This window comes from Zootoca vivipara, chromosome 10 (genome assembly GCF_963506605.1).
Source record: "Zootoca vivipara chromosome 10, rZooViv1.1, whole genome shotgun sequence".
NCBI classification, from domain to species: Eukaryota; Metazoa; Chordata; class Lepidosauria; order Squamata; family Lacertidae; genus Zootoca; species Zootoca vivipara.
The window spans coordinates 23,282,564-23,300,665 of NC_083285.1; the positions used below are offsets into that span (position 1 = coordinate 23,282,564).

The 18,102-nt window shown below is 39.0% G+C and overlaps 1 protein-coding gene across 5 annotated transcripts in view; it reads right to left on the bottom strand.

The window, feature by feature from the left end:
• The window catches only part of ADAMTS20 (ADAM metallopeptidase with thrombospondin type 1 motif 20), a 75,726-nt gene that overhangs the window by 35,745 nt on the left and 21,879 nt on the right, over positions 1-18,102 (bottom strand). For 3 of the 5 annotated variants that reach the window (XM_060279615.1, XM_035127996.2, XM_060279616.1), the window contains exons 5-26: positions 17,170-17,253; positions 16,316-16,440; positions 15,754-15,794; positions 15,409-15,514; positions 14,452-14,598; positions 13,428-13,569; positions 11,361-11,465; positions 10,691-10,836; positions 9,033-9,214; positions 8,795-8,931; positions 7,792-7,909; positions 6,774-6,869; positions 6,308-6,474; positions 6,073-6,202; positions 5,035-5,161; positions 4,503-4,713; positions 4,047-4,211; positions 2,508-2,672; positions 1,857-1,979; positions 1,637-1,744; positions 719-883; positions 174-464 (exon numbers count right to left, since the gene is read on the bottom strand). In XM_060279615.1, the coding sequence (XP_060135598.1) occupies positions 174-464; positions 719-883; positions 1,637-1,744; positions 1,857-1,979; positions 2,508-2,672; positions 4,047-4,211; positions 4,503-4,713; positions 5,035-5,161; positions 6,073-6,202; positions 6,308-6,474; positions 6,774-6,869; positions 7,792-7,909; positions 8,795-8,931; positions 9,033-9,214; positions 10,691-10,836; positions 11,361-11,465; positions 13,428-13,569; positions 14,452-14,598; positions 15,409-15,514; positions 15,754-15,794; positions 16,316-16,440; positions 17,170-17,253 (3,081 nt within the window). The remainder of the gene's footprint in view (positions 1-173; positions 465-718; positions 884-1,636; positions 1,745-1,856; positions 1,980-2,507; positions 2,673-4,046; positions 4,212-4,502; positions 4,714-5,034; positions 5,162-6,072; positions 6,203-6,307; positions 6,475-6,773; positions 6,870-7,791; positions 7,910-8,794; positions 8,932-9,032; positions 9,215-10,690; positions 10,837-11,360; positions 11,466-13,427; positions 13,570-14,451; positions 14,599-15,408; positions 15,515-15,753; positions 15,795-16,315; positions 16,441-17,169; positions 17,254-18,102) is intronic. The other 2 variants (XM_060279617.1, XM_060279614.1) reach the window with 2 other exon arrangements.

The following is an 18,102-nucleotide window of genomic DNA, read 5'->3' on the forward strand; positions in this document are numbered from 1 at the left end:
GGGAGCTTTTAATGTTTGATGCTTTATTGCTTTTTTATTATTATATTCTGTCGGGAGCCGCCCAGAGTGGCTGGGGAAACCCAGCCAGATGGGTGGGGTATAAATCATCACCACCACCACCACCACCATCCAAATGTTTGCAGAAAGATGTACAGAGACAATGATTTACTTACTGCTCCCCATGGTCCTGTTCTCCACTGGTTTCCTTGAGGAGAGTGGTGATTCCTTGAGTTTACATTGTCATGTGAATGATGGACCTTGTGTATTGGAGGATAATCCTGGTGGTTTGGATGTTCACGTGTATCCGGATTGTGGTGATAAACTGGCTGGCAGGGTGGCATGTTACATTCTTGTTCTTTTGCAGGGTGGCCTTCGGGATCACAGTAATTCTCATCAATTTGTTGATGGTGGTTGACACAGACAACTTGCCTTGTTACTATTCCATTACCACATGTAACTGTGCACTGACCAAAAATTAACCCAACATTTATGTGACACAACGTAACAGGAAAAAGTGATAACCAATGATTAACAATTTTTAAATATATATAAAAAAATGGCAATTAACAATCTACATTTGTGGAACAAGGGGCAAAACAGCTCTATGTGTGCCTCATCAGAAATTAAACATAGGAAGTATTTCTACCTAGGTGTACACTGGCGTTCTAATATAAAATAGGAAAATAAAAAACAAACTGGAAAAAAGAGTAATATTTACAGGTGACCAGCTTCCAGACTGCCAAACACCACAGGGACTAAAGCAGCTTGAAAGTTCTTCAGGTCGTGGCAAATGCGCACAAAATGATTCTTCTGCTACTCTGCCGTCACCATCCCGGCAGCTTACGTAACGAGCGCGGTTCCCCTTTCCACAAGATGAGGAACACTGCACAGACAGACAAAAACCAGAATTGTACTAGTCTAACCAAACAGGCACATACTCAGTACCCAGAGTCAAGAAACTTCTCCTTTCATAAGATATTAAGTGTAGTTAGGGTATGTTCCTCAGTTAGGGTTGGCATGCTAGTCAACTAGGTGCCTATGGGCAAATACTGCCAAATGTGTAGTTGGCAGTTTACCTAGATTCTTTTCATTATGGTGCCATTTGTTAGCACTTGACTCCCTAGCCCTGCAGCTGTCAAGGTAAGCCATCCTGCACAACAAGACTTCTTATACTGGCCTTGCTTGAACCCCAACCGGAACAAAGGACCCCGACCAGGACGGCCCATCTTGCTCGGACAGCAGGTGGGCTGTTCTATTACTGATCCTTGCCCCGTGCCAAATCAGCCCCATGTTCTTGCTGTAAATTGTGGCCTGTTGTTTGTTTTTTTAACCCACAACTGGTCTGCCTACCCATTATTCTGCTCCTGATGTGCACAATTTGAAACAAGAGATAAGAGCAGCGAACAAATGCATAGTTTTACTATAGGTAGTGCAAAACAACTGGGCTAAATTAATTTGCTGAAAGGGGATGCAGGAGTTTTTCATCTCTTTTTCTTATCAAGAGAAGGCAATTCTTAAGATCTTATCCTTTTCCCAGTTTATTTATAGAATAACATTTTGCAATGGAGAAGTTTAAGGAATTGTGAAATAAAGAAGGGAAATGCACATTTGATTGCAGCATTGCAACATCACTCACTGGAGTCCATGATCCGTATCTCCACTGAGCCGCTTTATCAGGCTGGATCACAGGAAGTGATGTTGGCCACAGCTTGACAGTCTCTGGACAAGAAGCCATTTCACATTCCTAAAGGTGACAAAGTACATTTTGGAAACATGAGATGGCTGCAAGGGTAGAATAAAACTCATTTAATTGTTATTTTTTTACAGCACTTTCTTTAAATACTTGTTTTGCTTACTTGGCTGTCCCTTGGACGAGTTGCAGCGCTGCACTCTCTGTTATCATCCAAAATAGTTCCATAAATGCCAGCAACACATTTGACTGCACGCACATGATATCCATGCCCACATGTAACAGAGCACTAAACACAAACAATTCCATAAAGATAGAACAGATTAGACTTAGGATGGACAGAGGAGACAAATGGATAATTCTTCTGTTCCAACTGTTGCTAACCAACATATTCCTCTTCTTAAATTTCTACAATGATTCCTATATTGTTTTGAATGAATTTGAAGGTTCTAGTTCTTGCCTTTAGAGCTCTCTATCTCCTGACACATCTATATCTATATCTATATCTATATCTATATATCTATATCTATATATCTATATCTATATCTATATATCTATCTATATCTATATCTATATCTTCTCTTTTCCCATAACAGTTTCTCCATTGCCTATTTGTCAAGTTCTACACCTGATCCTCAAAGTCTTTCATCAAGTATTCTGAGGCCTTGTACAAACACTTCTTAGGCTGTAACAAATATTTTTTCGGAGCATCTTTAACCTACCTGTCCCCCTGTCTTCACAGGAATGGTTTAAGAAGAGGGATTTTAGTGGTGAAATGCTTGAAAATAATATTATGTAAGAACTTCTGTGTACTCACTGCTCCCCAGGGTCCCACTTGCCAAGCTGCACATTCATTAAGTTCACATGCTGTCACTGAATGTGGCATAGAATTTGGATTGCAGAAAACATTTTCCAGTTGTTCGTCATTCAGTTGACACCATACTTGTCGACGCCTCATTCCCTTCCCACAAGTCACAGGACACTACGTAGAGTATCAGAGATGGTAAAAGGATTTGAGTGTTATTTGTTGATTGATTCATGCAGCTTTTATATTACATCTCCTCCTCCAACAAGGCTCTTGGAAGTATACAAACCAAGTACAGTGGTGCCTTGCTAGACGAATTTAATTCGTCCCACGAGTCGCTTCGTATAGCAAAAAATTCGTTTTGCAAAGTGGCTCCCATAGGAACACATTGAAGTGTGGTTTCCCATAGGGTGCCTCGCAAGTCGGTGGGGGCGGGATTTCGTCTTGTGAGGCACCCTATGGGACGAAAAAACTTCGTCTTGCGAAGCACACCATAGGAAACTTTGTCTCGCGAGTCTCCATTGAAATCGCAAAACGCTTTCGTTTTGCGAGTTTTTCGTCTTGTGAGGCATTCGTCTAGCGAGGTACCACTGTAATAAAATCTGCATCAGTTAAAAGAAAAATCCTAACTTTTTTTATCACTAACAGCATGCTAAACCTATGTTAATACAGTGGAAATTTGAGTTCTTGGGAAAGTCCAGAAATAAACGATAAATTGCAAGAACTCAGGCCAAAAGAAGATGATTTCAAAAAAATCTTCACAAGGTTTTATTGATTTGATGTGGAGTTTAAATGGGAATCAATCCCAATGTTGAAGGCAAATAAGGATAAATTCCAGTAAACATCAGGACAAGGCCCTGTTTCAACTATTCTTCATCAGCAAAGATTCACAGGTCAAAGTGTACCAAAGCAAACATACTTGGTACACTTTGACCTGTGAATCTTTGCTGATGAAGAATAGTCGAAACAGGGCCTTGTCCTGATGTTTACTGGAATTTATCCTTATTTGCCTTCAACATTGGGATTGATTCCCATTTAAACTCCGCATCAAATCAATAAAACCTTGTGAAGATTTTTTTGAAATCATCTTCTTTTGGCCTGAGTTCTTGCAATTTATCGTTTATTTCTAAACCTATGTTAATAGCACAAAAATCAGCAAATGGCCTTCTACGGGCACCAGTGGTCTCAATGTGACACCTCTGTGATGCCACTCCCTGCCAGACCTCTGACAGCTCTTTTAGAGGTGGGTGCCTGCCACTATCACCTTTAAATGGGAGTCAAGCTTTGCTTCTATCCATGGCAGCCCAAAATGTACTGTCCAGCCCACAGAATTATGAAATATATTGCTTTTACATGAGGAGTGGGAGCAGGGCTAAGTAACGAGTTTGGACAAAAGGAATTTAAGTTAAGAAGGGAGCCTAGGATGATAAGAACTCCAAACTCTGTCTAAAGGCGTAGTTCACCAGGAATCTCTGGCGATAAGAGACCCCTTGGCATTCTTGGAAGGGGCTTAATGGCTTCACAACAGTGAAATCAATCTGCATGCATTACCTCGCTCCAATCACTAGTGGTCCAGCTGGGGCACAAGAACTCATTGCAGCTCTCCGTAATAATCTTTGGAAGTTTGTGGCACTCTCTATCTGCCAGCCGGCGGCCAAAGTTGTTCATACAAAAAGCTTCTCTGGTTCTCGCACCTCGTCCACAACTCCTTGAACACTGGTTTATCGAGAAAAGACAAGAAACGTATCATTATAAAATAAACAAGTGCACATTAAGGAATAGAAGCACAGGTGTGCATCAATGCATTCTTCAGGCTGAAAAAGATTTAGCATTTTGTTCTCTCTGTGTTATAAACTGTTGAATGCTTAAAAAAAAAATCTTATGTTCGAAAACAGCTGGTGGTTTACACACGAATGGAGCTTTTTGTTGCTTATCATAAAATACAGTAAGGCTACAGCACACTTATTAATGCAAAAACTAATCAAAGGAAGGTTCTAGGATCTGTACCTCTGACCATCCTGTGTAATGCCAGCTTGTTAGAAGACAGTCTCCATGACAGGGCTCTCGGATTGGTGGTTTCTGTTGATCAGCACAGTATTTATCATCCACTGGAACACTCAGTCCCTTTGAAACAGAGTACTTCATACAGTGGATGTCTAAAGATCGAAACCCTGGGCCACACCGAGTTGAACACTCACTTTTGCCAGTGTTATGCCACCTATAAGTATAAACTATTATATAAAACTAAATATGTTTTAGTGTGTAAAGGTAAACTAAATTATGAAGGTGTTCAAATAGAATGGGGAACAAACAAACAAACATTAAGCTAATTTTTTAAAATATTTGTAATCGTTCAATGCAAGAAACACCAACTCAATGGATTTTTATACCACTTAAGGAAATCATATAAAAAAATCCAAACACAGTGAATTAAATGAGTTTGTGGAATGCACACTTCAAAGTTACAAAAGTAAATCCAGAAAATGTAACAGTTTGAGTAAACGTTAATCAAGTCATACAATTTGATAAATGTTTATACCTTAATTCACATTCTGTATTACACTGTTCTGTTACAGCTGTGGGACGGGTTATATGCTCACATCTTTGGTCAGAGACCACCAAGTGATCACTCCTTTGTATGCATGTAACTCTCCTCCTGTGAAGACCTTAAATAAAAGGTTTAGAAAAAGTTAAAGATGAGATGTCGTTTCTTTCTTTTTTTCTTTTTAATGTGTTTTTATTGAAAGATTCTCATGGATAACAAGGCTACATACACATAGCTGCCAAGTTTTCCCTTTTCTCGCGAGGAAGCCTATTCAGCATAAGGGAAAATCCCTTTAAAAAAGGGATAACTTGGCAGCTATGTACATACAACATCTCTGTTTTCAATTCATAAATCTTTTCTACAGGTCAGTTATATTTGGGGTGAGACATTGCTGTGTTAAGCATTGTGAGGTTGGGAGGAAATAATTGGTGAGTGGGGGGGGAAGAAGGGGGGTAATGTTATTTTATTCTTTTGTGTCTGGAGGTTCTTTATTTGTCTGTCTGTTTGTTTGTTTGTTTGTTTGTTTGTTTTTGTTGGTGGTGGAGAGGTTGGGAAACCCAGAGCATTCAGAAACCCACAGCATTTGGTTGCATTCAGTGGATCGCAGAGAGTTTTGTTTGTGTATGAGAGGGGGCCGGGGTGGAGTGTTGGGTCAATTTAACCATATCAGAATACACGCTGTCAAGGGGTTTGTGTTGCTGTCTTGTATATGTAATAAAAGGCTGCCACCCACACAGGGATGAAGGCATCCTCTTTTACTTGTCCCCATTCTACTAGAAACATAATTTCCGATCATGTTTTCATTGTTCCAAAGTTTTTAAAGCCAGAATTTCCTTGCTTTTAAACAGTGAATCTTATGAAAATTATGAAGACTGTCTACCAAGTTGTGACCTACACAAAACTATATTTCACACACATTTCCACAATCAAACCACAATAAGGTGAAAGAGAAATAAATTTTGTTTCTGGCAGGTTATGACAATAAATTTTGAAATATCTTAAAAATCACGTCAACCATGAAAATGACAATACCTTGACACATTTTGCTGCAGTCTTGCCAAAGCCCATAGGGGTCCCATATAAACAGATCATGGCCGCCTTCTACAGGAACATTGAATGAATAGCGAATGTCGGGGTTGTATAAATTCCCTACGCACAACACCTAAACAAAGATTTTTTAAAAACTGTTTTTCAATGAATTTTTCCTCACTCCTGGTGTATAAAAAAATGCAAATACATACTATTACTTAACATATTAAAGATTCACCTGCAAAAGAATCTCCTCTTCAAGCCGTCCAGTGCTGTTTATTCGCTCCACTGTGTTGTTTGACCCACTGTACTCAAAATTAGTTCCGTACATACTGATTTCTTTTTTAGACAAGCTCACAACAAAATTTCCATTCAGGAAAAAATGCCCCTGAGTGTTGGATAATGCTATAACAACATTAACAGAAACAATCACCATTAGTGCATCTTTACTTCATACTTACATGCATTTTGCACATTTGTAATGATTTAATTATTGCTAGGGAATTACGATATGGAACATTAAAATAAATTCTAAGATTCAATTAATTGTAAGAATTAATCTGAACCCTGCAGTGGTAAAATACCTGCAGTGAAATGAGTCAGCTCACACAGTGATATTAGGCAAAGGTGTTCAAGAGTGTCTTAGGGCTGTTGGATTTCTCATGTGGAATAAAAGCCAGGAACGGATTATCTGAAACACTTACCAAGATAGTTGTCATCTTCTGGCTTCCCTGAATAGCTGTGCTGATGTATGTCAAGGTTCGTTGCTCCTATGGGAATTTTTACTACAATGTTATAGCCTAGAATATAATTAAACTTAAATTAATCCTATGAAAGATTATGCTTGTAAATGATAAACTTCCCAGGAGAAGTGATAAACATGAAGAGAAATCAAAGCAGCTAGATAATCACTTCCAACCAAAAACAATTTATTCCTGATATGATATTGCTTTGTTTATTACGGTAATTACAGTGGTACCTCGGTTTAAGTACACAATTGGTTCCGGAAGTCCGTACTTAACCTGAAGCGTACTTAACCTGAAGCGTACTTTCCCACTGAAAGTAATGGAAAGTGGATTAATCCATTCTAGACGGGTCCGCGGAGTACTTAAACTGAAAGTACTCAAACCAAAGCGTACTTAAACCGAGCTATGACTGTATCTTAATCACAGACCATAACAACCAAGACACACACAAAAAAGAAAATTATATATCTCACAATGTTTAGAACAGGCATCCCCAAACTGCGGCCCTCCAGATGTTTTGGCCTACAACTCCCATGATCCCTAGCTAACAGGACCAGTGGTTGGGGAAGATGGGAAATGTAGTCCAAAACATATGGAGGGCCGAAGTTTGGGGATGCCTGGTTTAGAACTACTGATTTAAACCATTGAAATATCTGGCACTATACTAAACGTGCTCATAACACTCCAACAGTGATGTTAGAAATTAATAAGATTATAATATAGGGGTTTAAAAATACAGCCTTTTTTTGAAAAGAAAATGTGTCTAGCGTAGTGGACAGCATTGTGGAATGTAGAAAAAATGATTTAATGCCAATATTTATTATTTTAATTTTTAATTGTTTGAATTCGCTACTAGAAAAACACAGCTGACTGCATACACAGAAAAAATAAAACTTGAGAATCTGTTTGGCTTATGTAAGCCAGTGTCATATGCAATTAAGTATGTAAATAGATAGATGGATATCAAGAAACATACCATAATGAGCACTATTGAAAGTTCCTGAAAGAGTTCTACATGAAGAATCATCACCACCACAGATTCCACATTTATCTCGTCTTGCCTTAGAGTTTAACACATGATCACAGCCTGCTTGCTATGGAAACATGTCAAAATGTTTTTAAGTACATGCAACAGCATTCAATTTACAGGTAATTCAAATTGCTCATTTTAACCTCTCATTCCTCACAACTTGCAAGTAATAAGACAGTTTTAATTCATTTAACAATTCTCATAATCAATAATGCATTTGGTGCTGTGTTGCAACAATGACTAGCTTTACTAATCTATAAAAGAAGGTTTCCAAACGAACGAGCACACCAAAACCATACTTCTAATTTAAGTGTGTTACGACAAACAAAATATCAAAAGCATAGGTGTGCTGGATTGCATCTACGAGCATGCTCAAAACAAATGGAGAGGTTGTGCCCAGGGGAGGAACAAACAGAAATGGGGGTGTAGCAATAAAAAAACAACACCCACCAACCGTATCATTACACACATCATCTGTCTGCAATTCTTTGTTTGTTTATTAATTAGATTTTCCATGCTCAGGGAAAATTCAGGTTTAATATAAAAAGTTTATGGACTGGCATTTTTATGATGACAACATCATATGGACATTGCTGTACATGTATGTTTTTCTGTGTGATCTGGAAGCTCCCTATGAACTTGATTTTGTGGGCAACAGTCCATCTACTACCAATTCCAGGATGGTATTATCAACTCCAACTAGGATGGGTGTTTGTTTTCTAATGACCACTGTTTTTAGCACTATTTGTACTTCTCTGCCTTTCATTTCCCTCTGACCTCTCGCTGTTTACAATTCTACCTCCCAACAATGCACGCATATGACATCTGCTGTAGTTCATGAAAGCTTATGCCATAATAAATATGTTAGGACTTTAAGGCACCACAAAACTCTTTTTTGCTCTCAAACAGTTTCCAAAAAGATTTGTGTTGTTTTAGTGAACTCAATTACCCTGCATAAGCCTTGCACACATATATCATGAGTGTCTGTTCCACATGGAGTACCATCAATGACCCTGTCTTTCAGCTGATAGTAGGATGTTGTGCCAGAAACACGGCAAAAAAGCTTACAGCGATCCTTCGTAGAAACTGTTGGGACAAAAAAAAAAAAAGCCAAGTATGTTTTTGTCACTTGTGAAAGTTTACACAAATGAATATTTAGTTTAAAGAGGAAGTTTCTCATGACTTACTGCCACTATATTTTGGAAGCCAGCGCACGGTAGATGTCAGCCCGTTGATGTTGAAATGTTTACCATCAAACTCGGAGCACTGCTGCTCCCGGAAATCTTTCCTGCCTTTGGGACATGAATCGGTATTACATGATCGAAATTTCATCCTGCGGCCAACGCAGTATTGTCCTCCATGTTTTGGCCTAATGAAAATTGCATTGCAAGCATGTTCAACACAGACAAGAGTCATATTCAAAACAAACTTTCCAAAGAGATCTTACTGATTTAATCTAAATAACATGGATGGCTTAAAAGACGATTGGACAAATTCATGAAGGAGAAGGCTATCAATGGCTAGGCTTTGCCTGCAGAGGTAGCAATGCTTCTGAAACGACAGGAAGGAAGAGTGCTCTTGTGCTCAGGTCCTCCTTGTGGGTTTCCTACAGGCATATGGTTGGCACTGTGAGAACAGGATGCTGGACTAGATGGGCCATTGGCCAGACTCAGCAAGATCTTAAGTTCTTAAGGTGGTGGCCACCATTGCATAGCTTTAACACTATAAACAATATTTTCAGAACTAAACTACACTCCTGTGGTTTTCGTTTATTTGAATATATATATATATATATATATATATATATATATATATATATATATATATTCAATTGAATATATATATATTCAATTAAAAATTTCCACAGCAGATTTCAATAGGTTATAAAACACATTGCAAGCAAGAATATTTAACACAACTTAACAGCTGTAATGTGCATCATGGTGCGAAGCCAGTTATACAATTGCAAAGTGAATAGGAATTAAATATAAAATGTCATCATTGCACAAGCATGCATTTTTACAAACCCCACCACATCGTTCTAAGGCTTCACTATCCACTGCCAAAATGCCAGGATTATACAAACCAACTATTACAATATATGCAATAAAGATAGCTTATGTTTCATTTGACTTTGAGTAATGCACTATTCATAATTTCTGCCTTTAAATTTCAAAAGACACATTGAAATTATGATCCAAGTATCGCAACGTGTCTTTAAGAGCTTGAACAGGCATGCTACTCTTGATAGATCATTCAAAGTATAGCAGTTCGAAAGCATACCAGTACGAGTAGATAAACAGGTACAGCTGCGGCGGGAAGGTAAACAGCATTTCCATGCGCTCTGGCACTCGTCACGGTGTTCCGTTGTGCCAGAAGTGGTTTAGTCATGCTGGCCACATGACCTGAAAAGCTGTATGAGAACAAATGCCAGCTCTCTCAGCCTAAAGTGAGATGAGCGCCTCATCCCATAGTCACCTTTACCTTTTACCAAAGTATAGTCATGTGTTTTTAAGAACTCAGAGGTAAACAGCCATGCCTGCCTGCATCTGACAAAACAGAACAATAAATTTGTGTTCCAGATTAAGAATATCTGTTGTGTGACCTAAGGGATTGAAAACAAGCTTTGTGGTCCAGCACTCAGCTGTTCACATGGGGCAAGTATCAACTCCTTCCAGTTAAAGTAGGTGGTTTCAAGTAAGTGATAATGGAAAGGCTAAACAGTATGTCTTTATCTGATCCACTATGGAAACCTGCTATTAATTTATTATTGGTTTCAGATGACTAGGCACAGTAAACATAGTCTCAATGGACATATATTTAAAATGAAGAACAAAACACATACTCTGGCCGATTACACAGTCTGGTTGTGCTTTTGATGCCACCTCCACATGTTCTGGTACATGAACTGTAAGGTCCCCAGGATCCCCATTCTCCATCGACAGGGAGCTTTTCCTTTTCTTTGCTTACACAAATCCCATGTCGGCAATGCTGCTCAATTAATAAACATTAACAAAATAAAATAAAAACAAAAACTAATTCAGTGTGCACAGACTCTGTTAAGCAAATAGGAGAACAGGAATTGATATCAAAGAAAATTAAATCGGTGTTAGAAGATTACTGTGTCATTTAAACACTATTTAACGAACTTTACTTTCAAAATACTGGTACTATTAACAATTCAGGAATCTGGAAAGTTCCGCATCTAAGCTTTCATTTATGCATTTAAATGAGATGTCTAGCAATTCAAAAGCAATCTGCTCCTAGTATCTTTAATTCAGAACATCAGAATATCTGGCTGCTGGTATTTTTACACATACTGTAAAAGGCGCTCCACTTAAAAAAAAGGCGCTCCACTAATAAAAAATCAAGATTGATTTCTTTCAGTGTATACACACACACACACACACACACACACACACACACACACACACACACAACAGCAGAGAGATAAGGGAGGGCAAGAAGACATTTGAAGATAAGGATAGATCTAGATGTGGACAGAGAAATCTTACCATTCCAAGGCCACATTCTGTTCCATCAGCCAAAGGCATGTGCTGCGTACGGCAACCCTTATGAATGCCTTCTGCGCTTGTACACCACAAACGTTTGCATTGTTTCTACCAAACAAACAGGATTTACTTTGTTACATGAGTAACACTTATTTTTCATCAATCTATAGATGCAATACCCCCAACTTAAACTATGTTTTGGTTTTAAGCTACAGGGCAGGCCTAGTTGTCAACTGGGAACAACCCCAGGGGTGTCAGGAAGAACGCAACATAAGGAGAATGACATTTTACAGAAAATAAAAAAAATCGTTCCAGTAGCACCTTAGAGACCAACTAGGTTTGTCATAGGTATGACAAACTTAGTTGGTCTCTAAGGTGCTACTGGAAGGAATTTTTTTAATTTTTTGTTTCAAGTACGTCAGACCAACATGGCTACCTACCTGTAACTGATATTTTACAGGATACTGGGTGGTATGCAACAAAGTAGATCCCTTAGCACACGGCGCTGTCTCCAAAGTTTGCTCTGGAGGGTTGTGAGAGCTCTCAGAACAGTTGTGGGAGAGAAGGGACTGGAGAGGGAGGGAAATTCCATTCCACAACCGGAAGTCCTTGCGCTAGCAAAACTATATCATTAGATGCCACCCATGTGTCCTGAGTTTGAACACCAATATTCTAATATATTGAATTAAAAATGAAGCGTGCATGCATTCTTAAATGTGGCTTCAAATACTTTCAAAGAGCAACCAGGAAAAGATTGTGGTCCTGTTTACATTTTAAAGTGAAAAGCCCTGTTTGAAACAAGGACCATTTATCTTGAACATGATCCACATGTATTTTGTACTTAGATATCTGCATGCCAAATGCAATCTTGTGGTGAGTGAGCCTAAGAAATCTCTAAATGGTCATGTTAGAAGATACTCAGCCCACTAAAGGTACAATCCACTGTGGGATTGGGATAGTTATTTCCCCTCCCCAGTGGGACCAACAGGAGTTTCAACAGAAGAAGTGAGGGATGAAATATGCTCCCTCCACATTCCGTCAGGCAAAGTGAGTCCAATTTTTTTGGGGGGGGATATGACAGTAACCACTCAGTCCTCCAATCTGGTAGGATTGGTCTGTTATTAATTAAATTTACATTATAAACTTTTGGTCTTGAGCTAAGATCCAAAGAACTACACTAGGGAATCTTTAAATTCCATTTTGGAATGGAAGGAGGGGGAAGAGGAAGGAAGGGACAAATCTATGTATCTGTATTCTTAGCTCAGTGTGATAAAGAAGTATTCATGAAATACATTTTGGTTACTTTTAGATTAGCTTTTGTAGCTTTGTTGCCCCTTTACCCTGTTTCTCATATTTTAAGACATACCCATAAAATAAGCCATAGCAGGATTTTTAAGCATTCAAGGAATATAAGCCATACCCCGAAAATAAGACATAGTGATAGGCGCAGCAGCAATGCCGGCCGCGGCAGGAGGAGGAGGAAAAAAATAAGACATCCCTTGAAAATAAGCCTTAGTGTGTTTTTTTGAGGAAAAAATAAATATAAGACATGTCTTATAATATGAGAAACACGGTACTATCAAACTCTATTTCGATACTGCATTTCAAGCAATATCTTACTACTTCTGCATATTGCCCTTTGCAGAGGAATGAACACCTCTACCTTCGCAACGTTTTTTAAAGATGCTACTTTATCATTTTATTTATTTTATCATTCTTTTATCTTTCTGCTAAATTTCCTTTATTACCGATTACTGAGTTAACAGAGTTGATGTATTTTGTTTCCATTAAAATTGTTCATTAAATGTTGTTAAATATTTATTTCTAGCTCCTCCATTACCTGGGTCACTAACAAAGGAAACAATGAAAAGCTAAGAGAAATCCTATGGTATGCCACTAAAATGCAGGATACCTGTGTTTTCAAGGATAGCAAAGGCAACAATGAATTACAAATTAAGGGGAGGGGCAAAAACATTTTCAACCATCTTCTCAGGATTTCAAGATAATTTCAGCAAAATTTTGAAGTGTTATGCAAGTATTATAAATTGTGTTTCGCATTACGTAACTTACCATGTAAGGACATACTTGTGACCCAGGTCCAAACATAAGCTCACACTGCTTGTTCACATCATACAGGGAACCAGGCAACTGAGATTGAAAGTCATAGATTCTTCCATTTGGTTTGTCAAGAAGGCAATCCCCGTAGCCAGTGCTATAATAAATAAACAGAACTTCTCTTAAACGATGCATTGCTTTTGACTCAAACATACTTTGTAAATAAATTTTAGGACTGGGGTTTATTTGCTAAGGTGCACTGCTATTAAAGAATTCGACTTAATGCAGTGCTATTACAAGAATTCAACTCTGGGTTTGTGAATTGATGCATAACCTGTGAGGGACAGAGGATATTGCGAAGTCCCTCCCCTCCTGAGTTCAAGCCCATCCCCGAGCGCAGGGGAAAGCAGGGAGAGTTCTGATTCCAGTGGGGAAGCAGGAAGTCGTGTCCGAGGCTCAGACAAGGTAGCGGAGCCAGGGTCCCAGGTGGGACAGGAAGGGGCAAGCAAGGGGGGCAGACCCATCCCCCCAACTCCGGAATTACGCAGAAAGAGGAGAGGAAAGAGGATGGGTCTCCCAAAGTTGTTATGTTGGAGAAAAACGCGCCAAACGCCATTCGGAGGTTCTGATTCAAGCTGAGAAGATGTGTTCTTGTAAATAGCATTGCCTTCAGCACTGTAAATACGCAGCACCAATAAAAGATAAAATGCAGAGCGGTGTAGAGTTGTTACTCTGAAGTAGCCCACTCCGGCCACTGTGACATAACCTATTTTCTGACACAAAAATAAGCACATGTTCAAATGTTATATAGTTGTGTTCTAAACTATGATTAATTGTTTTTACCTTTTATAAGGAAACCCCAAAATGTAAAATTTATTTGAAGCTTTTCTCTTTCTCTCCCTCCCCCTCATTTAATACCTATTTTAATAAAGTTAAAGGTTGAAATTCTGCATGACAGAGAAATCACATAAATGCCCACCACTACAGCGTCCATGTGCTAAACATATGCAGGAGGTGGCTGGACTGGAACCATACTTACTCAAGAAATTCAGTAATGTACTTCTCACTGCATTTTGACCAGGTCCATGGGTTTGAATGGTAGTTTAAAGTCGGGGCCATTACGTGATATTGATGTTTTATCCCAACTTCTTTACATTTAAAGCTATCATCATGGGGAACATTAAACCTAATACAAATACAAAACAAATTCAGAAAGGGCCTTTTACTTTTCAATAACGATACGAGCAAACATTAAACCGATGCATCGCCTCATTGATTACAACAGCACTTGAATAATATATTGGTGTTTTAGGGGTTCTTTGCTCAACACACTAATATTCTGGCAGATTCCTACACAACAGCATGGTGGGGCAGCAGCACTTAGCTGACCTCTGGCCAGTCACACTGCTACTGCTTATCAGGAGGGGAAAGTGGGGAGAAGGCAATGGTAAGATTGGCATAGTACAAACACACTGGCGGAGCCACTCTACTGCTCCCACCAGTGCATTTACATCTCACTAGCCTTGCCCCTCCCACTCTACTTCCTGGCAAGCAGCAGCAACGCAACCAATGGTCAGGTGAGCATTGCTGCCCCTCTGCCGCCTGCTACTTAAATTCATTTCAAAATATGCCAGGTTTCAATGATAACCTGGAGTAGCACAGTGGCTAAGATATGATACTGAGTTACATCAGAAGGCCAAGATTCAAGCTATTCTCAGCAACACCACTTGTCATGACGAGTGTAATGACAAGATATCTTACAGTGTTCTTGTTGGGAATCAGTAAGATAATGTACTGTATATGAACCACTATGAACACTCCCAACTTTAGAGTCTAAACTGCTATATGAATGCTAAGTATTAGTATGTAAATACAGCACTTCCTTGCAAGCTCATGCTTTTTCAGTCAATCATGTAGAGGCTTCCCTGCAAAATAAAAATAGTGTCCCCTATGCAAGGCAAATGCAAGATTTCTTTGGTAGAAAAGACAGACTTACACGTGTCCAAGTTCATGCGCTATTGTGAATGCAGCACTTAATCCATTTTCCTCACTGATGGAACAGCTACGCAGTGGGTCACACATTGTACCCAGTTCAGCTAAACCTATAAAATGGAATTTGTTATCTGAATGCAAAATAGGTTATATAGCAGCAGTGTTGTCTTCACAGACTGTAATCCAAATATTTCTCATCATGTAACCATAAGCTTAAAAAGGTTCAAAATATGTTCAAAAAGTTTACAAAACAAGATAAATTACACTAAATACCCATTTACATTTTAAAATCACATTTCTTTTCTTATTTGCAGAAAAAATGCATGATCGTCTTCTTGCTTTAACTTACCTAAGGTGTCACATTTTTCTCTAGCTCTGCAGATATCTTCCCTTAAAGAAACAAAGGTTTTCTATGAAAATTGCAGTCTTAAAAACAATAGGGAAAACATATTCCAGATACCTATACATACTTTTTTGAATTCCCCCCCCCCACACACACACAATTTGAATTCTTTCACTAAAAATTCAACGGTTTTAATGGGCAATTGCCCCATTTGACTGGTTCTCAAAGATGTACTTGCAGTTAAAGTAGCACCTTGGGATCAAGGTGCTGAGCTGTGACCATACATATTTTTTATTAAGATCAATGGCACTAAATTCCAAGAGAACATGCCCCACATGGTTACAGATGTAATATCAGTCACTCCTCAACTAGAGTAAGACTGGAAGCAGATCAGGGGTTTATGCATTCCTTCTCAATATCCCTTCCCTCTTATTTGCAAATTCCTCCTCCTCCTCTTCTTAAATCCTGATTGTTCACACAAAGGTTAAGAGGGTGCAATGGTACTTCTATGCAGTAATTTTATGGAACAGGGATAGTAATGAAAAACAAATTTTCTCACATACTGTACCTAGTGATAAGAACTGCAGTATCGTGGTGAGAAGGATGAGCATCATCCATAATGTTTTGTGTTTGCTGCCATAAACAGAAGTTGCGAAGAGTGGTAGCTGCATTAAAACTGATAGCTGGTCCTTCCTGTACATAAGTTGCCAAGACAAAACAAGGATGGTGAGTTTAAATCCATTGCTGTTATATTATAATGTAAGACCAGCTCTGGAAAAGATATCTCAATGGTACATATCTGCATGAATTTTGAGCAAGCAGATGACCAGAAAGACTACTTGCCAGGGTCAAGGCTAAACCTGGTCAGCACAGAAGAAGGAGAAGGAGAAGGAGAAGGAGAAGGAGAAGGAGAAGGAGGAGGAGGAGGAGGAGGAGGAGGAGGAGGAGGAGGAGGAGGAGAAGAAGAAGAAGAAGAAGAAGAAGAAGAAGAAGAAGAAGAAGAAGAAGAAGAAGAAGAAGAAGAAGAAGAAGAAGAAGAAGAAGAAGAAGAAGAAGAAGAAGAAGAATTTATATACCACCCTATACCCGGAGGTCTCAGGGCAGTCCACAGAATAAAATCAAAATATAAAACCACAAAATATATAATCAAAATAAAAACAACAACCCAATAGCCCCGCCCCCATGATAAGTAATAAACCTGGCCATTTTAATCAGTATTAATAGCTAGATCCCAATTCTAAACATTTGCACCAGCCTGCCTGCCTGCAATGTATGTACAAAATACTTGGCAGAGCAGCTGGCAAATCTCATTTCAAGCATTTCATTTCAGTACTTTTGAAAGTACTAACTTCTGAAAGTACATGTTACAACTGAAAATTGCAGCAAGTTACTACGAATCGCGAAATTAATGCATTTTCTTACCTGTTCATTGTGAACTACAATTAATTTTACAATCATAATATTTATTTGATTTCCTATACTTGAATCTTTGTAGATTGTAGCAACCTAGATAAACAAAAGCCAGAGTGTTAAAATTCTATGATACTGTGCATTCAGTGGAATCCAACATTGCATTGAGCATTCATTCAACTCCTCTGCCCTGTTTGATTTAGCATGCAATCCTATCTATATTTTCCAGGCAGCAAACCCCACTGAATACTATGAGGCTTACTTAGAAATAATGATGCATAGGATTGCACTGCCTAAACCAATTTTCATGTCACATTTTCTCTAACTGCAATATATACATAAGCAGGGAAACTAACGAATGCCACTTGAATGCCAATTCCCAGTCAGAATCAGTGAGACAGTTATTTAGGGCATATGTAATATGAAAATTAGCTATTGTCATGTTGTCATCAATAGGACAAACCCATCAAACTTGAGGAACTAGTGGTACATTCTAGCCATACCAGGAAAGTGTCATGTCTTATGGCAAACCTCTGGCATAGAATTCAAATCTCTCCCCTTCCAAAAATTCTAGTTATTTTCTAGGTGCAGCAAGTATTTTAATAAGCCTGTACACTGGCTTCAGTTCCTGGCCTGAACTGTACATAACAGATTAGTAGAAGCAAATTTGACTGTCAGGAGACCTTCCTACAGGGAATCTCCCCCCATCCTGTTGACCAGCTCTTCACCCAGTGAGAGCAGCAGCAGTGGGTCAGGTGGGGGGAATGAGGAAGTTATGGAGGTGGCAAGGCTCAGTGATGTTGGAGAACCTTTGCGCTGCCTTGACCAAGAGGTGGAGGGGAACAGGCAGCCCCTTCCGGCACCCGAATTAAGGCATGCCACTAAACGTAAGGTCGGGAGGAGGCGTTTCAGGGTGCCCAAACTCTTATGCTGGTCACACAACAG